Source organism: Nelumbo lutea, chromosome 7, assembly GCF_056320005.1.
Source record: "Nelumbo lutea isolate HS-2025 chromosome 7, American lotus-T2T, whole genome shotgun sequence".
Taxonomy (NCBI): domain Eukaryota; kingdom Viridiplantae; phylum Streptophyta; class Magnoliopsida; order Proteales; family Nelumbonaceae; genus Nelumbo; species Nelumbo lutea.
In genome coordinates, this window is record NC_142690.1 from 61,391,623 (window position 1) to 61,414,080 (window position 22,458).

Here is a 22,458-nt window from a genome sequence, read left to right on the forward strand (position 1 = left end):
TTGGAATAATTTTCAACTACCTAGATTCATTCTCTTTCTTTCTTTGCTTTGTTGTGAAAATAAATAGAAAACCCGTCTTCGGACCCAAAATTGGCATTGGAAGCAAACTCAAAATAAACTGAAAAAGGGTCCACTAGTTGGTTCAACTGTTCAACTACAAATTTACCGATTCCTGCCACGTGGATGGATTTTGTAGTTGATCAAGACCGTTAATCCCAACAATAGTAATGTATAAAAATGGGTTTATAAATTTTGTACACGTGGCAACAAAGTGTTTTCAACAAGTTAAAATTGCATTTATATCTCTTTTTCATACGAAACGAAAAGAAGGAAGGGCAAATGGATGTTAGGAAATGGGACAAAACAGGTGGAAGGGAAATGGGAATGCTATTTCACATGAGCTTTCCTCTTTAATTCTCATCTTGTTGCGTGTGTGAGTGTGTTAGTCCATCGGTAGTGTGGAAAAGATTCAATTTATTGTCCAGTTGAAGAAAAGCTCAAAAGTATGAAGGACAATAATCTATACGAGAGAGATAGAATGCGCATGTCAATATGGAATTACACATGGGAAAGAAATCATGCATCATCATCATTATCATCTAACTCTTATGCCAATTAAATGGATAAGGATCGGCTACATAATTCATGTTTTGCTATTCTATCCTCCATTTCATCTATTTAATGATGAAAATAACCAATTAACATAATATTAATGCCACTTGTCAACCATATAATTAATGTAACCCGCAACCACTTAATCCTTCACTAATTCCTTTTTACTTACCTGAGAGTAAGTAAAGAGAGAGGTGAGAGGGAGAGAGCACTTACCGCTTCACCAAACTGGCGGATAAATTGTTTATCCATTTATCCACCTCCCAGGTAAACTCTCAAGTATCCTAAATTATCATACGAACCAATATAAGCAAATTATCGCTGGTATTGTAGAGCTGTAAAGCGGGCCGTGCTGGGCCGGCACGGCATGGCCCATGTGCGGCCTGCTCAAATTATGGGCTATGCCTTGATGGCCTGCGGGCCCTCTCCAGCCGTGCCTCTCCTTCCCTGTGATGTTTTGGGGGTTAACCTGATACAACCTACAGCCCAAGCCTGTACGAGCTTATGCCATATCGTGCCATAGGTTAGGCTGGTCCGTGGAACGAACCTTAGCCAAGTCAGGCTATGGACTGGACCAAAGTTATTTATTTAAGAAAATAAAAAAAAAAATCTTAAATTTTTTATTTTATATGAATTACGATGTATACAATTGTTTATATATAATAATTAAATAAAAAAAGTATAATAAAATTAAAAATAATTATTTATTTTATTATTATATTATATATTATATATATGGGCCATGTGGAGCCATGCCGGGCCAGGCCAGCATGCAGGCCACAGGCGGCACGGCTTGTTCGATCATGTCGTGCCAGTCTAACGCATGGACCTAAAACCCCAAACTTGACATGGCCCATACAATCATGTCAGGCCATGGGCAGCATGGCCCGATTTACACATCAATGGTATTATGGTCAACTTACCCTTGCTAAAAATCAACAAATGGGGCCAATGTTGAGCATTACTATTGGTTCCACAGCAAGCTACACAACCATCACATTCAACTGATCCAAATTACCTAAGCACGCGACAACATCATTGGTGAATACGCACATAGAAACTAATATGATATGGGATACATTCATGAATATTTTGGACTCAAGGGTTTATTTGATTCGCAAGAATAGAAGTTTATAATTGGAATCGAAATGGTCTATTCCATTTCCAACTGTCTGTTTGGGTGGTGATGGAGGGTGATTTGGCACGACCTAGTAAGTAGAGGTCACGTGGACGTAATCTACCCAAGAAATGACAACTCAGCGAAAAGAACCCAGACAGCAGTAATTAGAGCTCGGGTACCTCAGCACAAAACCACCATGTCATTGAGTCACTTCTGTGTAAAGGCATCTTGGCACCTAATCCAATTCGAGACTCAAGACCTAGAGTGACACATCATCGACTATAGAAGCTACCCAACGAACTCCAAACCTCACGGAATCACGCAGCATAACGCCAGGCCTTATCCTCTCCCCACCCGGATCGGGCGGAGACGATAGACTTCATTAACTGATATGGTACTCCCCGACTAAAGTGGAAATGGATCTCATCTACTCAGGTCGAAGATCCTGGGATCTCATCAGCAAAGAACGATCCAACAGAGCAAGGTTAAGAAAGAGAGGAGGTGAGCTCGGTGGCCACAAGAACAACGTTTTTTCTCTTGAGTTGGCCATCCCCCTTGTCACCCGAGCTCCTAGCGGCCCCAATGCTGAAAGATTTCAAGGTATCGCCGCTAGACAAGTATGATGGGTCCTTTGATCCTAACGATCACGTGGACGCATTCCAGTCCTAGATGCATCTCGCCGGGGCCGACAAGGGTTGTATGTGCGTGGCTTTCTCTACTACATTCAGAGGAGTAGTTCGGACCTGGTATAGAAATCTTACGCCAGGTTCCATCAGAAGCTGGGCACAGTTCGCAGACATGTTTATGGCCCACTTCATCACTAGTAAAAAGCGCCCGAAGTCACATGAGAGCCTTCTGAACGTGGTGTAGAGGGAAGGAGAGCCAATTCGAAGATACATCAAGCACTTCAACGAGACATGCCTGCAAATACCGAACCTTGACCCAGCAATACATCTCACTGCAGCATGAAAAGGAATCACTCACAAAGAGTTCAAATGGAACGTCATGGCCAACAAGACGAAGAACATCACTAAGTTCCTCAAGTTGTCCAATCAGTTTATCAGCATAGAAGAAGAGATAAACCAGAAAACTAACAACTTGCCAGGAGAAAAGAGGAAGAGAGAAGAAGAAGGAACAAGCAAAAAAAAAAAAAAAATAGAAAAAAGAGTAAGTCCCCTAAGCGAAGAAGCAAGTCCCCGAGCTCGAGGGGTAAATCCCCCTCGCAAAGCTACAGGTCAGGTCGGCGTTCCAAGAGCCGGCCCATGGAGAGAACCAACCATACTCCCCTAAACACGAAGAGGGGAGAGATCCTAATGGTCATCAAAGACTACTCCATCGTCAGATGGCCACCCAGGCTAAGGGGAGACCCAACAACTAGGAACCCAAATGTCTATTGTCACTTTCATCGGGACCATGGCCGCAACACGTAAAACTGTAGAAATCTCTGCGATGAGATCGAGGAACTAATCTGTCGTGGATATTTGAAGAAGTACAATTTGCATGAGGAAAAAGGATAGGGGGACCGACAGGGAGATTGGAAAAAAGATGCCCTAGAAAGCAGTAGACAAAACGAGCAACCACCTCAACAGTTACCAGAGGAGAGACCAATCCGCGGCGTGATCAATATGATCACCGGCGGATCTATTATTGCGGGGTGCACCTCGACAACAAGAAGGACATCGGTCAGTGAATTGGAGAACGAAGGCAAAAACCCGCCAAAATGACCTCGGTTCGAAGAACCTATCTACTTCACCGAAGATGATACGCGCAGGATTCAATATCCACATGATGATGCCTTAGTCATGAAACTCAGAATCAACGACTTTAAAGTGAAGCAGATCCTGGTAGACTCTGGCGCTCGGCAGATATCCTCTTCAAAGAGGCCTTCAATAAACTGCAGTTACAACGAAGTGACCTAAAGCCAGCAGATGCACCCTTGGTAGGGCTTAGCGGAGAAGAGGACAAACCCCTTGGTCGGGTCACAGTACCAGTGCAGGCAAGCACATGGTCGAACGTCGTACGATTTGAGCACACTTTCCTGGTAGTTGGGACTCCACCCCCCTACAACGCAATTATAGGTAGACCTATCACACACGTTCTATGTGCGATATTGTCCACCTTGAAAGGAAAGGCAAAACTGGCGGAGGATATCGAGCTCAAACAACCAACAAAACATATAGAGGAGCGGGCTGCCCCGATAGAAGAAACGGTCCACATACCAATTTCCGAGACTGAGCTGACCAAAACTCTTCAGATCGGTGCCTTGATCAACGAACCGCTCTGAACTCAACTAATAAGTTTTTTACTTAAAATTTTAGATATTTTTGCTTGGTCCGCGATAGAGATGCCTAGGATTGACCCTAAAATAATAACTCACAAGCTTAATGCCGACCCTTTAGTCAGGCCAGTAAGACAAAAGAAATTTAACCTCGCCTTGGAACAATGGAGGGTAGTCGATGAGGAGGTCGGGAAGCTCCTCGCGGCAGACTTCATCAGGGAAGTCCATTACGCGAGCTGATTGCCAACCCGGTTCTGGTGAAGAAGGCTAATGGAAAGTGGCGCATGTGCGTCGACTATACCGACCTGAATACAGCCTGCCCAAAAGACTGCTATCTCAAGGCATGAGTTGTTGAGTTTTCTGAACGCCTACTCTAGTTACAACCAGATTATGATGGACCTTGCTAACCAATACAAGACCGCATTTGTAACTGAGCTCGAGCTATACTATTATAAGGTTATGCCCTTTGGGTTGAAAAACACTGGGGCAACATTCCAGCGCCTTGTAAATAAAGTTTTTGAACCATTAATTGGCAATAAAATTGAGTGTTATGTTGATGACATGGCCGTGAAGACCCAATTTTTGAACTCTTTATGAAATGATTTAAATGATGTATTTCAATTCTTAAGGATGTATAATATGAAATTAAACCCAAACAAGTGTGTCTTCGGGGTTATGTCAGGTAAATTCCTAGGTTACATAGTGAACCAACATGGCATCGAAACCAACCCCGAAAAAATTAAGGCTATCTTGGATATGAAACAACCTCGGAAAATAAAGGAAGTCTAGAGACTGATCGGTCGAGTAGTAGCCCTGAGCCAGTTTATGTCTAAATCGGTGGGTCGATGCTTGCCCTTTTTTAAGGAAATAAAAAAGAACGAGCACTTCGAATGGACCAAGGAGTGTCAACTCGTGTCTGACGAGCTGAAAAAATATTTAAGTACTACTCCGATTCTAACCCGACCTGAAGAAGGAGATGAGTTAAAGTTGTACCTCACCGCGAGCGACGAGGTAGTCAACTCGGTATTGATCAGAGAAGTAGACCAGGTCCAACAACCCGTCTACTATGTTCGTAAAGTTTTGCAGGATGCCGAAACTAGGTACCTCGAGATCGAGAAACTAGCATGCGCACTAGTCATAGCAGCCCGAAAACTACACCTATACTTCCAGGCCCACACTATTGTTGTCCTCACCAACATGCTTTTGAGGCAGATTTTACTCAAGCCCAAGGTGTCTGGAAGATTAACAAAATGGTCCATCGAACTAAGCGAATATGACATCCGATTTGAGCCCCGTCTAGTGATCAAAGCCCAAGTCTTGGCGGATTCCATCACAGAATGCACGTTCAACACGCCAAACCCATAACTGACTAAGCCTGCCAATATGTTGGAGGAATCGACCAATGCGGCACCAGTCCCCACTAGGGTTAGGCCGACATGGGACAAGGAGCCTTGGATCCTCCACGTAGATGGCTCGTCGAATCTATTAGGAAGCGATGTCGAACTGATACTGTATGGCCCAAGCGAGGTGAAGCTTGAGCACGCCCTCCGATTCGGATTTGAAGCATTGAACAATGAGGCAGAGTACGAGGCACTAATCGCCGGACTTAATCTAGCGAAGGAGATGGGAACCAAACACCTCATCGTATGCAATGATTCTAGTTGGTGGTCAACCAGGTTCACAGTGCTCGCGAGGCTCGCGACTAGACCATGACAGCATACTTAGTCAAAGTCAGAGTGATTCTGTCGAACATCCACTTTTGCTTCCTCAGGCAGATACCAAGATCTGAGAACGTTGAGGCCGATGCACTGTCTCGATTGGCCAGCACCAGCGACACCACGAAGCGGATAGTGTATATCGAAGACCTATCTCACCCTAGCATTGTCGGGCGGGGGGGGGGGGGGGGCAGAAGAGGTCGCTCTCGTGTTAGTAGTAGAACCGATTTGGATTGACCCACTCATTGATTATCTGCTCCATGGGACCCTGCCAACAGAACACAATGCAATTCGGAGGGTAGAGCGACAATCAACCCGATATGTTCTGATCGATGAGCGGCTATATAGGAGATCCTTCACACTCCCCTACCTATGGTGCTTGCAGCCTTTAGAAGCGAATCAAGTACTGTGCGACATCTACGAGGGACTCTGTGGAGGACACCTGGGGGGCAAGGCACTTGCTAGTAGGCACTGAGGCAAAGATATTACTAGCCTACCATGAAGGCAAATGCCTTTGAGCTCGTCAAGAAGTGCAACAACTGCTAAAGGCATGCCACCATCCCCCGACTACCTGTTGGTGATCTGAAATACCTCACCAGCCCATGGCCTTTTACTTAATGGGGGATAGACATTCTCAGACCTTTCCCCCCAGCAACCGGGCAGAGGAGGTTCTTGGTAGTGGCAGTAGATTACTTTACGAAGTGGGTAGAGGTTGAGCCCTTGGTAACCATTATAGCCCACAATGGGCAGAACTTCTTCTGGAAAAACATAGTGTGTCATTTCAGACTACCTCACATGCTGATATCCGATAACAGCAAGCAGTTTGAAGACATCAAGTTCCAGAATTGGTGTACCAATATGGGAATCCAACAAAATTTCACCTCGATAGCGCACCCAAAAGTGAACGGACAAGCTAAAGTAACAAACAGGGTGATCCTCTACAGACTAAACCACCATCAAGACTGTGGGTATACCAAACCACCATCAAGACTGCCACGGGATTATGGGTGGAGGAGTTGCACAGTGTCCTGTGGGCATACCAAACCACCATCAAGACTACCACGGGTGAAATACCCTTCAACCTCACGTACGGTACAAAGGCAGTGATCCCAACAGAGATTGAAGTGCCAACGTTGCGACTCAAAGCTTACGACGAGGAAGCAAACGATGATGAGCTCTGTACCAACCTTGACTTGATAGAAGAGGTACGAGACTTTGCCTACATTCAGAAAATGACTTACTAGCAGAGAGTAGCTTGGTACTATAACGCCCAGGTTAGGAAGCATCTATTATGAGTCGGCGACCTTGTCCTTCACAAGGTAATGGTACTCGAGCCCGGTGTGGGAAAGCTTGGTTCAAATTGGGAAGGTCCTTACCGGGTGAGACGGGTGTTCGGAGAAGAAACTTATGAGCTCGAGACCATGGAAGGAAAATAGGTACCTCGAGCTTGGAACAACGACAAGTTAAGGAGATACTACCTACGCAAGCAAAAACTGACTAAGCCCTTATATCACCAAGCTGATCCTATGGACAACAAACTAGAGAGAGGACCTTAAGTCACTCCCAGAAGCATAAGGTCTATAATGCTGAGCTAACAAAAGACCTCGGCACCACATGAGACCCAGCCACCTCTTCGGCATGGACAAGACCAAGGATAAGGAGAGTAGACCTTAAGTCACTCCTAGAAACCTAAGGGCTAAGGTGCCAAACTAATAAAAGACATCAGCACCACATAAGGGCTAAGGTACAAATAGATCGGGCATATATACCCTACAATGTCTGCCCCCACCCTGGCATTCAATAACGATTGATGCCTATTTGAATTCGGGAGTAACCTCGAGTTCGGGAGTGATCAATGCTTAGAAAAATTTTGCTCCTATATGGTTTAGCTCGCGAGTTCGGGATAAATCTACACTTAGAAAAATTTTGTGCACAAGGAGTTTTTACAAAAATACTTGTATTTCATTAATAAGATGCTTTGGGTACATAGTAAAATAAAAGAGAAGAGAGAAAGATTACAACTATTTAGCCGAGCTCGGAGGCTCAACTCATCGAGTATTTACAAAGGGGGGTCTAAGAGAAGAGACATTAGTAAGTTCAGGGCACCTCATCCTCAGCAGAAGCATCGGTGGGCAGATCTGTCTCCATGCACTCCTCGGCGACATCAGCTCTCTCTCCCTCTCCCATTGTATTATCATCGAGAAGGTCATTGTCGCTCTCCTCCTCAGAATCAGGGTCTTTTGCGGCTTCGACGGCCATCTCCTTAGTGACTTTAAGTGTCGTGATGGCGCTAAGGTCGAGGTGGGGAAATTCACGTCGGGTCAACCACCTACTGAGCTTAAATCCCTTACGGTAGCCCGCTGTCCCAACCTCAACCATCTTCTCATGGTACTCCACCGAAGACTTATACTCCTTTACAGCCTTGGCCTTGGCATCTTTTATAGCCTGAAGCAGAATTTCAGTCCGCTCCTTCACAAGCGCCTCGAGGTTCTCGTTCTCTCTCTTCAGGACCACCTCGCATTCCTCAAATTGCTTCTTCTCCGCTTCAAGCTCCTCCATTTCCATCATTAGTAGAGTCAATAGCTCCTTCTTAGCTCGTGCATTTTTTTCAGCTGATTGATCTCACAATGAGCTAAGTTGAGCTCAGAGTGGGCATTTCGAGAGGACTCCTCGGCTTCAAGAGCTCGCTTCAAGTTCACCTCGAACTGGTAAGCTAAGGCATGGATAGAAGAGTTCACCTGCCAAAAGAAGACAACAAGCATAAGTATGAAGAAAAATCTATGTATGAAGCAATCTGAAGGCAAAATATGTACCACCATGTAGTGCGTGGCCACTTGGGCCCCGAGCTGCACAACCGACAGGTCAGCCCAACGAGCAACCTCCTCAGCAAACACTGTGTCCTTGCTCTTGAGAAGGCCAAACTTCAGAGTCAGAATGCTTTGGACTGAAGTATCACTGCCCGAAGAGGTGGTGACCGTTGGTATGGGCCGAAGCTCTAAAGAGGTGGTCTCCTCGGGCACGAGGGGTGGGGTGGCCTTGTATAGGTCTTCCTCGACCAGTCAATCATGGGAGGCTATTTGGCAACAGGTGGGTGTTTGGGAGCAGCGGTAGCGACGTCAAAGGTGGTGGTCTCGATGTGAAGGCAAGCCTTCTTGGAGGTCCTCTTCTTCTTCTTCCCCTTTTGCATGCTCCCGAAGAGTTCATCGGTGGGAATGTCGTCCATGACAGCTGCAAAAAGTGACGAGTCAAGTTAGATATGACACCGAAGTAAAACAAATAGGAAAAATGTACAATAGTTAGCGACCTACCAGGAGGGCTCAGACTGGCTTGCACAAGCTTCTCCTTGATCACGAAGTTTACGAACTTCAGGCCGAGCTTCGCCTAGGATCGAACCTCTTCCCTTGTCTTCGGGTCCAGTCTAACACTGGGGTCCTGGATGCCTGCCCTCCAATGAGTCGGGAAAGGCCACCCCTCGGTGTTACGAACCATGAAATAGAGTCTCTTCCAGGCCAGGACCTTATTAAGGAGCTCGTGCAACAACTTGTACCCAGGGCACGAAGACACATAGTAACTTCGCCTGTGCTTGGGTAGAACACAAGACAAACTCTTTTTTATGGAAAGGATCGAAGAGAAGATGTCGAGGTCTAGAGGTCAGTTGTAATCGTAGAAAAGGGCAATGGTACCTACGATGTTATGGATGGAGTTCAAATGTAGCTGGTTTAGGGCAATGTCAATGAACTTGATGATTTCGGTTATGAAAGGATGGAGTGGAAGACGTAGCTCGGCTACGAGCTGCTCCTCAAAGACCACAATCTTGTCATGACCGTGATCCCAAGGAAAGTTTCCTAAGGGAATGCTATAAACAAGATCATTGGGAAGCCTGTATCGAGCTACTAGGGAGAGGAGCTTGTCCGCCGTTATCGTGGATGGACCGAAGCCATCCGACAGGTGACCTCGCTGTGAGGTGGAGGCCGACTTGCCAGAAGCCTCTCGGTCTCGCCGAGGTGAGTCCGCCTCGGATGGATTGGAGTCCACATCCTATGCCAAAGTGCCTACCTTAGCAAGATGAGGCTCCATGGTCTGCGTCGAGATTCCCACCTTGGCCCCAGCGGACTCGCCACTCTCACCTAGAAGACTATCTAAGCTAAGGCTAGACATACTAACGGAAAAGACAAATGGAATTGAAAGCAAAGAGAAACGAACTCACCAAATGAAGACCGAAAAGAGCAAGATGACCTCGAACCCAAGAATAAGCTGACACCAAGCTGAAAAACTTGAACACGAGCTCAAAGACTTTGGATTCACGATTTTGAAGCGAAGAAAATGGGCCCTTTGGCCTCTATTTATAACCAATATATCTAGGAATCAACGGTTGAGATCTATACGATCCAAGGACTCGTAGGAAAACCAGTTGCACGCTTCTCGAGGTCAAAATCAGTTTGGCACACGTTTTGACATCCGTAGAGACTATAATTGGCTTGACGTCTATGCGTACCTTATACGGGACCTGGGTCATTTCCTAGTTGAGCCAGATGGTTGAAGAGGACCGACCAATGGTCTGCCCTCCATATCACCTAGATTTCGTACCAAATCTACATGGACTCGTCTTGAACTCCCCGTGTCGGGTCAGGACCCTGGCACGAGGAGAGGGGGGCAATTGATGGAGGGTGATTTGGCACGACCTAGTAAGTAGAGGTCATGTGGACGTGATCTGCTCGAAGGATGACAACTCAGCAAAAAGAACCTAGTCAATAGTAGTTAGAGCTCGGGTACCTCGGCACAAAACCGCCTCGGTGTAAAGGCATCTTGGCACCTAATCCAGTTCGGGACTCTAGACCTGGAGTGACACATCATCGACTCTAGAAGCTGCCCAACGAACTCCAAACCTCACGGGATCACGCAGCATAACGACATGCCTTATCCTCTACCTGCCCAGATCGGGTGGAGATGATAGATTTCATTAATTGATATGGTACTCCCCGACTAAAGTGGAAATGGATCTCATCTACTCAGGCCGAAGATCTTGGGACTGTTTCGTAAGACTCATGACAACTCAGCTATATAAGGGCAGCAACCCTACCAGGGCTCGAGTATGTGCGATTGTTTATATTTAAGCTCTTTAGCATCCAAAATTTTAGTTCGCAATAGCAACACATTACTGACTTAAGCATCAGAGTGACCTCCTCGGGTCTTCTACCCCGGTCTCTCTGATCTCTGTTTTGTAGATTGATCCAGCTCGCTACGCGAAGCACGTCTAGACAACCCTCCAGCTAGGAGCTTCCAGATCACTCATTATCATGTGGAATTGGAATCCCATTTTCACTCCTTGTGGAATAATGGCATTCTCCTGTTTAAGGGAATGAGAGTGTCAATCCGCTTTTGAGGAACCTAAACATTACCTAAGCTTGCCATTGTTGTTAACAAGGCCGAAGCCAATTGATGAACTTATTCTATATTTATCCATTGGTGGTAAAGTCTTTAGCTCAGTACTAGTTCGAACAGTCAACAAGGTACAACGATCTGTCTATTATGTGGGAAGGGTCCTACATACAATCAAGACCTGATACCTTAACATCGAGAGGTTCACTTTTGCGCTTATCATTTCGGTTGGAAACTGTGACCATACTTCCAAGCTCACACCGTCATTGTGCCCACCAACCAACCTCTCCGTCAAGTCCTATAGAAGCCTGAGGTGTCAAGACAACTAACGAAATGAGCGACAGAACTAAGTGAGTATGACATACGCTTTGAACTATGTCCCACATTTAAAGTCCAAGTCTTAGCGGACTTCATCTTAGAGTGTAAGTTCAACACACTAATGACCGACGACCTTCCATTGAATCAAGAACCATCTACTGGCATGACACCACCCATCAGGCCCGAAGTCAAGCCCTAGATACTCCACGTAGACGGGTCATCAAATCAGAGAGGCAGTGTAGCCGAACTCATTATGCTTGGGCTAGATGAAGTAAATCTCAACTTTGCTCTAAGGTTCGGATACTAAGCATCCAATAATGAAAGAGAATATGAAGCCATGGTAGCCGGTCTATCCCTGACTAAGGAGATTAGTGTCAACCAGGTTAACGAGCACTATGAAGCTCAAGAATCAGTTATGATCAAATATCTTACCAAGGTTCGTGAACTCATTCGATAGTTCAATTCACTCTCCATCCATCACATATTGATGTCTAAGAACGCATAGGCTGATGCACTTTCAAAGCCGGTCGATACCGTAGATAATACAAAAATGATGGTAGACATTGAAGACTTACCCCGACCAAATATAGAGATGATGGTGGAAGAAGTCATCGCTATGCAAATTGTCGAACTCAGTTGGATAGATCCAATCTTTGAATACCTAGCGATTGGAAATACATTGCATCGACTTACTCCCATCGCCCGAGTTCCCAACGGGAGGGGGGACGGGGTGGGGGGGGCGGGGGCAATTGGTGATGGGCAAAATTGGCACACCAATGATTCGACGCCACATGTCACCCTGGCCATCTCGGAACCTAGTCCTCACCTCAGGACACTCATGCGGCCTAGGCACCATATCAACATTCCGATCTCATGAAGCCGACCTCCTTTGTCCGTTTGGAAAATGCGCTCCAGATCATTTAAATGCCCCCGAGATCCTTGGAGGCATGTTGTGCACCTAAATGTAACAGCAGGAGCCTCCCCGTCTCTTAGGGAAACGACGAGCGTCCCGTCCGATAGCGCTCCCGAGGATCGGAGTCTGTTACTTTGGGAATCTCGGAGGCGCTTTGATCACTCCTCGCCTCCCGTCCGATAGCGCTCCCGAGGATTCCTAAGAATCCGATGATCGGAGTCTGTTACTTTGGGAATCTCGGAGGCGCTTTGATCACTCCTCGCCTCCTATAAAAGGCAAGCCTTTGCCTCTACAAGGTACGCCTTAGAAAAATAAAAATTAGTTATTTTACTCTCTCTGCTTCTACTTCCAGTAGTTCATGCAGTTCGGTACTATTTTGATCGTCAGAGTTTTTACGCTTGGACTCACAACTCGGACACTCAAACGCCATCTCCCTTGCAGGCAGGCTCAGGAACAGAGTTCACCTTGAAGCTCGCCTTCCCAGATCGAGCGACATTAGAAGCAAACTAGATCTACTAACGATGATTTCTCTTCCTGATTATTTGTGCTTTTGATCTCTGGGGACTGCTATTCCTTATCCTCGTCGTTAATAGTACGTAGGATCCATTCAACCAATATTCCACCTTATGACATCAACCAATTCCTTGGTTGGAATTTGGAAAGAAGGTCGTTATTGAATGGACACTGAGCCCTAGGACGAGGACCACCACCCAGATAACAAGGGCGGGCTAAGAATCTGCTTCTTCTGTTGCCAACCAACAGACTCACTGACCAACTTCGACTTCCTATTTTAAAAATTTAAAGCTGCAGTTTTGCATCAAACTTCCAGCAACACAAAGGAAAAGAGTGAAAAGGACACCAAAAAAAAAGTGTGGAAACGTTGCTATGGGTGGTAAGTTTTAAGCAAGTAAATATTGTCTGCTGCCAAACACAAACAGGACCTAAAATAAATTAAAGTGCTGCTTGGCACTATGCCACATCACATTTTCAAGTTTCAAGTTTCAACCTCAAAATGAATTAAATATGAACACACCAGCCCTTTTGCTAAAATGAAAAAAATCACATTATTCAGATGATCTGCTTTTTTACTTTTATCACTGGTGGATCTACATTTAATGAATCAGGAACTCTTTAAAGCAAAAGACTGTGCCAACACCCTGAAAGCACGGTCTCAATCCACTCGTTTTGGGATCATTTCCCATGCTTGTATGTTAAATTGGTGGGGTGATATTCCTGATATATGACTGAATGCCCTGCTCCTAAGATGTTTACACTGTTTTTGCTTTTAGAGATCTCATCTCCATTTAATTGGAGATTCCCAAGAAAGTATTGTCAAACAAATATATAAACTCCTTGCCATTTCCCATTGGGCTGAGCTCCTTACCTCACCATGTATCTTTCTTTGGAAAGTAAAAAAAGATCACAAAACATCATGTGAAAGAAAGATATTCATCTATTCATTAGCCATCAAATGATCAAGCAAAGGACTTGCCCATGCATGCATGAGAGCATTGATTATGAGAACATGTAGCGCACCCCCAACCCCAATCATAAAACCTATGTTATTTCCACAAATCCGCGTCTATTCCTCACAGAGCGCTGCTCATACCAATCTCATAGGACGGTCTCAACTTAGTAAGGGTTCAACTTGGGTGAGCTTAATCAGGTATCTGATCGATGGCACCCTTAACCCGCCCAATCAAGAAAGAGAGAGAGAGAGAGAGAGAGATGTGGTATAACATAACTTAAGTCAGGTAGCTGGTCAGTTTCTTATGAACATATGATGTTAGATCAACTAGGGTCATGGTAGATTTGATAGTTCTATTTCATTAAAAAGATGTCCTATAGCGTCAATTGTTTTTCTTGTTGCCCATTCCAAAAACAAGTAAAAATCATTTAAGGTATGTTTGGTTTGCAGGAATAGACCCAGAATCGGAATTGGAATCCGTCCATTTGGTTGAGTGTAATCGGAATCAGATTCCCCCTGAGCGGAATGGCTTTCCTCCATTTGAGGGAATGGCCATTCCCGGCCCACCCCCTCAGAATCAGAGTCCCATTCCATACGATTAAAACACGAAAAATGAAAATGATAAAAAAAAACCTTCAAACCCCCAATTCAAGTCCAACCCTCTTTCTCATCTCTCGTCACTTCCTCGTTCAAACCCAATTATAGGCGAGAGTTGCTTCCGTTTTTGTGTCTTGAATCAAGTTGAGCTGTCATGGCGACAACGGCAGGAGGGTACGAAGGAGCAGGTGGAAATTTTTGGAAGAAGCTGTTTTGGAGAGTCGCATCGACTCCTTACGATAGGCCAACTATCGTTGTCTGGAACCCCATAGACACGTGAAGAAGAGGGTGGCTGTCGAAGCTTGTCGATCCAGCTTCAAGGATTATCACAATAAGCGTGCAGTTATTTTTCTTGTGTATGTTCCGCAAGGGTCTTCCTGCTCCGCCGCCATAGAGGTGTTTTTGCATGATTCAGTGGTTTCATACTTATCATTCAGGAGTGTTTAGAGGTGTAAATCGTGGCTCGGCCTAACACAACATTGCACGACACGATGGTAAGTGTCGTATTGGGCCTGGGGTTTTAGGTCCACGGGTTGAGCCATGCCGCCCGTGGCCTATGTACCAGCATGGCCCAGCTCGTGGCCTGGGCCAAGGCTTGGGCCACGAACCAGCTTGACCCGTAGCATAACATGGCATGACTCAAACCAGCACGAGCTTGAGCCATAGGCCATGTCAGCTGCCCCCGAGAAGTGCCATGCCAGCTCGGCCCAACCTGTTTTACACCTATAGATCCAATCTGATCCATTTAAATTTAAATGGATTGGTTTGGGTTTGGTATGTACAAGGTTTGGATTTGGATTATAAATAGACACAAGTTGGAATGGATTGGACCAAACCCGGTTTAATTAATAGCCCTATCTATACTTGGAATTTTTATAGATTTTTTATTTGGGGCAAAATTGGAAATCATGATTGATTCTGATTCCTAAAGCCAGTAACACTGGAGTACTGGACCCATCTTGTAACAAACTTCTGAGCATACAATTCTCCTGTCCTGAGAGTTATGAACTTTTCTATCATTTCATTTCACGTTTGTAATATACAAAATCATATGGAATAAGAGACATGATAAATACTGCTTGATCCATTGCATTAGAGAACATTGAGATCATAGATGAAATACAACACCAAATACAAAGGCAAAATTTCTACTGAAGAGAATTGTAGAATAAAATCAACACCACGGAGATGCCTATGATTACTGGAAAGGCAGTGACCAAGTATAATGCTCCATATCCCTGCACAAGGATTGATTCACTTACAAGGTCAATGACATTAATCCTAAAACCAGGTACAACATCCATCGAACAATTTAAAGGGTAAAGCATCTTGGGGATTAATCAAGGTTCAAAATATCACAACATATCAATGTGTATCCTACATATACGTTCAGGAGGCCTCTGCTGGACAGGGAAGTTGAAGAATGTATCTTGCTCTCAGACAAGCTAGAGGGTGTAAAAACCTGCATTTCAGCAGAGACAAGCTCTGGTGGAAGGAGTGCAAGAATGGAAAATTCACAGTCATGTTATGTGGCTCTCAGCAGATCTATCTCTGTCTCAAGTCATATTCAGGGCATTTGGGGAAATCCAGTCCCTCCAAGAGTTGAGGCTCTGGCCTGGCTGATAGCCACGGACAGTGTCTTGACAGCTGCTCATCTGAAATCCAGAGGTTTTAATATGGCTAGCAGATGCTGTCTGTGTGAGGAGCAGGAAGAGAATGATACTCATTTATCTCATGCAAGTTTTCGAACTTCTTATGGAAAGTGTTTACAGCTATGTTCGGGGTCTCAGGCTTTCACCAAACTTCAACAGCAGAAGCTTTCTCTACTTGGCCCAGGCTGAGTGGAAGTAAGAAGGTGAAAATGCTATGGAGATGTATCCCATTTGCAATTTGATGGAGCATTTGAAACGAGAGGAACAGGACTTTCGGAGACAAAGCTCGCAGCATGGACAAAATGGTTGCAGCTGTGGGTAGATCAGTGATAGATTGGCTGCTAATTCTTCCAGACTTTAGTCAACTAAAAAAAGAAGACTTTGGTTTTAGGTTAGGAGAGGTCCTGGATTATCAGATATGTAATGTGGAGAATGTTCTCTAATCTGAAATTGGGTCTTTGTACTCAGGTGATGACTTGTCACCTCTTGTTGTAACTCTTTTTCTTTTTAATAAAATTTTTATTTTACTTATCAAAAAAAAATTCCGGGTCATCAATGTGTGCAATATTTTAGAGTTGGGTGGATTTAATGGATATAAATTATAATGATTACCTTACCATACCTATCTGCAAACTATCAAACTTAAATGGATAGTCAATTTTGAGTATTGAGTGTGTCAATAATTATAACTTTGGGGATTTGATCAGCCACTCGACTATTCATTCTTCACCTCAATGGCCAATTCACCATTCACAAACCTCAGGCTATGTAACAGTCTTGATGGCATGTTTTCAATCACAAAATGGCTATTGAGGTGCAAAAATGCTCACTACGCCAGATATTTTGAAGATACAAGAATATTTTATACATATTGATAGTGTAGTGTTACCAGGCGCCAGAAAGTAAGACCATTTGATGTACCACCAAGTAGAAAAACGAGGTGTAGTTCATACTGGCTTTGGCAGATTTTCTATATACATTTTTGTTTTTTTTAAATTGATATCTTTTGAAGGGCTACACAACTGGGGTAGCCCATCCCCCAACCCATAACCCCCCCAACCCAGGTGCAGGCAGGATTTGATGTACCACCAAGTAGAAAAACGAGGTGTAGTTCATACTGGGTTTGGCAGATTTTCTATATACATTTTTTTTAAATTGATATCTTTTGAAGGGCTACACAACTGGGGTAGCCCATCCCCCAACCCAGGTGCAGGCAGGATTTGATCCCAAGTCTCCACTACAACCAGGAGACCTTACCGACCAACTGGTTGGCACCTTGCAATATACATATTAAAGTTTAAACTGTCATACAGAGAAAACCCCATGTCTTTGATGTTATTGTCAAGTGGCATTTAAAAAATCACAAATGCCCTTCAAGTGTCATCCAAACGTTGATAAAAAATGAACAGTCCCAAACCCTTGCCTCTTCTATTCAAGAAAGTTGGGGTCACCAGAATGCCCATTGGGACGTGACTAACTTTCTTGAATAGAAGAGGCAATGATTTGGGACTGTTCATTTTTTGTCAATGTTTGGATGGTTGATAAGGAAAATTAAATGACACTTGAAGGACATTTGTGTCTTTTCAAATGCCACTTAACTGCTGATTAAACCACTGGTTAACAGCAGCAGGTACTGGATTGGCACATTTTGAAAGTTTGTGTACTGAATTGTCGTGTTTTAAAGTTTAGGGACCAAAGTGGCACTAGGCCCAAAGTACAGGGTACTACTAATTGGGAATTTTCCCTTATTTAAAATTATATTTTTGCACTTTTCAAGGATAAGATAAAGTAAATATATTATTAATAATATTTTTTGAGAAATAGATTTTCAAAAATATTGTATACTAAATTATTAAATGTTTTTTACTGATTATAAGACTATCATTAAAACTTTATTAAAAATGTAAAAAACCTGCAAATAGCAGTAACTAAAGGACGTATAAACTCTAGGTATTAATGCATACATAATATACTAATTATATTTTTGTTTTTTAATGAACTTGTGAAACGCAGGTCAGCCTGATTTACCAATCATCAGACAAGAAAAACGGGTTGATACCAAGGCCAGATTTCATAATGTTGACTTCTGAAATTGGGCCAATGTAACTCCAGTCTGTAAAATATATAATCAAAAATTTATAGCAGTGGAAACTAACCACAGCAGCTGGAACCTCTGCTTCATCACTGACATCACTTTCATCAATATCAGCAGCTGTATCCCAGTCAACGTTAAGTCTCTTAGCAGCCTCTTGAGGATTAACACCCGTGTCAGTGGCTTTTGCATATAAAGATTTGCTGGGTTTTTGCTTCGGTGCTTCAACCTATGAAAAAACACAGACAGCATCAAGAAAATTATAAAAATAAAAGCAATCCCCAAGGGAAAAATAAGAAACTTCTGAAACAAGTCACTTCAGAACAGAAATCTATTCAGTTGTTTTTCTCCCAATCCACAAACTATTTTAACAAATGAGTCCCACTATGATACTAATGGTACCTAAACACTGATAACCAATCAACTGGTATTCATCCAAAGTCATGTGGGTTTCTGATTGGTTAAAGTTTTTCAGGTCCCATACCTTTCCAGCACCATAGAAATTGCCACAACTAAAAAGGTAGTTGTAAATAAATGATCTAAAAATGGAACTTTTCAGAAGCAAAAGTTTACTTCCAGTCAGTTTCCCTCTTCAAGATATTAGCAAATAACAAATATTAGGTGCCCACCAAGATGAGTTGCTAGTTAGCAGAAGTTTCCTAAGCTAAGCTACCAATATATGGAAAATGGATCTCCACTGATAAAGGAAAGTGCAATGCAAGTAAAATTCCCTAGAATCCAGGACAAGAATATAGATCCTAGTATTCAATCTATACACCAATATCATGGTTTGGTTACCATGCTGAATTTTATTCAAGGTGTTGTATTTATAACATCTTTCCTTAACAAGGAATTTGCCTAGATGTACCAGTGCAGTATACGATTATCAATATCAATACTTCTGTTCAAAGCATCTTCATGTACTCTACCTGTAGACTCTCAAAAAGTATATGACCCAAAATGCTATCTTAAATTTTAGATTCACAACTAGGGGAAGGGGGCCCGTGCTTATCATGGGCCAAAAGATTATCAATGGATAGGTTATTCATGTATCATTAATGAAAGTGTGTGACATTTTTATATAAAATATAAAAAATGTGAATTTATAGATACATCTTTCAAAGAAAAAAATTCAATGCTTGAGTTTCTTTTTTTTTTCCGAAGTACATGAAATTAGATATAACATAGAACTTACTGAAAAACAAATTTCAATTAATAAGGCTTGATAAATATCCCTCCCCCCCCCCACCCCACCTTTCACCCCCCCTCACCCAAACATGCATGGAAAGTAAATAGGCCAAAAAACCTAACATAATTAATTAGATTTTAATATTTAAGGCTTGATAAATTTGCTCCTCATCCACAACTTGCAAAAATTTGGCATCTGTTATAAATTTTATTAAATGGTTTACTAACATTACCCCAAATCCATATGTAGAAGACTAAAATGTTTGTAGCTTTTGAGAAGAGTAAAATACCTTCGAAGCAGGGCCCCTCTGCTAGTATATTATAGAAAGAAAATTAGCACACTTTTTGAAGCAAAAGAAAATTAGCACACTTGTTGCTATCCTACTACTGCTGTTTGGTGACTCATCACCACAAAATTCGGTTAGATTGAGGGCTTGTAAAATCTCTACCAGCCTAGGGCCAAATATATCCAATTCTCATTGTTAATATAAATTATATGCAACAAAAATAAAGTGAGAGGTGCAGGTACAGCAGTTGAGGATTCAGTTCAACCAATGTCTTAAATCACAGAAGTCGAATGCAACTGCAATAGAAGGTGAATTTAAAAAATAGAGAAGACAATTACATTTTTAACATTTTTGTCCCATACAGTCCTACTTAAATACAGATTTGATGCACTTCTCTTCACATGGACTCAATGCTTTAAACATGTTACAAAGGAAAAACCCTTGAATATTTGAACATTTGTCATTAAATGTGGTCTTAATCACGTACAAGGTGTAACATTCAGTTAGTTATTAGATATGATCTTTTTTTTCCTTCACCATTACTTGGTGGAACTGTGTACATCTTTTCATAATGAAATCTCGTATATAAAATGAATTTCTAGCTTTTTTATATTTTAACCATAAGGTCCAATTGTATTTTACCAGATTCAAATACAATCTCAACTTTAAACATTGTAAGATTCCATACCCCTGTCAGAGTTGAGTACTTAATCTAATCTACATTCTACAAAAAGAAAAACAAAAACAAAAACAAAAATACAATGATTTAATTCTCTGTTAAATCTTAAATAATCGAAATCATCATTTCTATTAAGAAATGTTTAGCAATCAGCAATCAAAAGAACCTAACAAGGCAGATATAAGTAGCAAGAAACTGGGGTTTCAGGTAATATTCAAAGCACATTCACCATAACCAACTTATCTGAGGTAAGCTTGTTTAAGTTTGGGTGGTAGCTCATGCAGTTTTCCAAAAATCATTCGTCACCACAAAATTAGGTTAGGTTGAGGGCTTGTCGACCCTCTACCAGTCTAAAGGTCAAATATATGCAATTCTCATTGTTAATATAAATTATATGCAACAAAAATAAAGTGGGGTGCAGGTACTGCAGTTGATGGCTCGGTTCAACCAATGTCTGAAATTACAGAAGTCCAATGAAACTGAAATAGCAGGTGGATTTAAAAAAAAATAGAGGATAAAAAAGCCTAAGTTCCACTTTCTCCAGGGGCATTCAAGCTACCAAGCCAACCACAAGTTTACAAATCCCAAGCAAGAAGTACCTTTAGATTATCAACTAAATGGGAAAGATAACTCCAAATGTAAAACTTACTTTCTTTTTACAACTAGGATTACAGAAAAATGAAATAAATTCAATAGCTTTGACCTACATTTCAACTTGACATATGAAACTCTATAAATTTGTTTTCCAATTCAGGCATCTCTTCTATGGATATGCATCCCTTTAGGTCTCAATTCCTGTCAATCCTGTTTGCTGAAATAGGGCTGTCGAATGAGAGAAGAAGAGGAAGAAGAAGAAGAAATGAAATGAAATGGGCGGCAGAATAATGCTCAGCCAGCCCTAATCTATTATATATAAGGACATTACATAATGTTACATAAATAGACAATAATGCCCCTCATTATTGATGGGACACCTAGTCAAAATAAACACTAAATAAGATTAGGCCCAGTAACTAAGGCCCAATAACTAATGACTTAAGACCCAACAAAGATAAACATACAAATTAAGACAGTCGAACCAACACTCCCCCTCAAGCTAGGCATGGATGTCAATCATGTTTAGCTTGCCAAGTAAGTCCACGAATTTCACTGTAGCTAGCCCTTTAGTCAGAACATTTGCAATCTGCATCTCGGAGGGAGTATAAGGAATGCAGAATTCTCCTGAGACAATAATTTCTCTAACAAAGTGATGGTCTATCTCAATATGTTTTGTTCTATCATGTTGCACTGGGTTATTTGCAATGTTGATGGCTGCCTTGTTGTCACAGTACAACCTGAGAGGGCACTCAATCTTATTCCAAGTTCACCAAGCAAGATCTTCAGCCATAAGAGTTCAGCAACACCATGAGCCATAGCTCGGTACTCGGCCTCTGCACTAGATCTAGCAACCACATTCTGTTTTTTACTCCTCCATGTAACTAAATTTCCTCCAACAAAGGTACAGTACCCAGAAGTAGATTTCCTGTCCCCAACAGAGCCAATCCAATCTGCATCAGTATATCCTTCAACTTCAATTTTACTGTTTCTCCTGAACAAAATCCCTTTCCCCGGGCAAGACTTCAAATATCTGAGGATCCTTTCCACAGCTTTCATGTGAGGGATTTTAGGAGTGTGCATGAACTGACTGACAACATGTACAGCATAAGCAATATCAGGGCGAGTAAGGGACAGGTAAATCAACTTCCCCACCAGCTTTTGGTATCTTTCCTTATCAAGGTAGTCATCTCCTATTGACACCTGTAGACCATGATTCTGTTCTATTGGAGTATCGGCTGGCCTACACCCCATCATGACTGTCTCTTGAAGAAGATCAAAGATGTATTTCCGCTGACATATATAGATGCTCTCTTTGGATCTTGCAACTTCAATCCCAAGAAAGTATCTCAGTTGGCCCAGATCTTTGATCTCAAATTCAGCAACCAAAAACTCCTTTAGTCTTTTAATCTCTTCCTGATCATCCCCTGTAATTACCATATCATCCACATGGACAATAAGTGCCATAAGTTTGCCATCTCTCTTCCTTATGAATAGGGTATGATCTGCTCCACTTTGAGTGTAACCCCCTTTCTTCATGACTCCACATAGCTTCTCAAACCAAGC

The 22,458-nt window shown here is 42.6% G+C and overlaps 1 protein-coding gene and 1 long non-coding RNA gene across 2 annotated transcripts in view; one reads left to right on the plus strand and one right to left on the minus strand.

Moving 5' to 3' along the window:
• Positions 1 to 12,328: 12,328 nt before the first annotated feature.
• On the plus strand, positions 12,329 to 13,157 carry LOC148846661 (uncharacterized). Its single transcript, XR_016101760.1, has 2 exons — positions 12,329 to 12,631; positions 12,777 to 13,157. It is a non-coding gene; the product is annotated as an uncharacterized LOC148846661 (long non-coding RNA).
• A 2,238-nt stretch (positions 13,158 to 15,395) lies between these two features.
• CEST (death domain associated protein) overlaps positions 15,396 to 22,458 on the minus strand; it is a 35,313-nt gene continuing 28,250 nt past the window's right edge. Inside the window, exons 5-6 of the mRNA XM_088953465.1 lie at positions 18,209 to 18,373; positions 15,396 to 15,638 (exon numbers count right to left, since the gene is read on the minus strand). Coding sequence (XP_088809591.1) covers positions 15,549 to 15,638; positions 18,209 to 18,373 — 255 coding nt within the window. The 3' untranslated portion in view covers positions 15,396 to 15,548. The remainder of the gene's footprint in view (positions 15,639 to 18,208; positions 18,374 to 22,458) is intronic.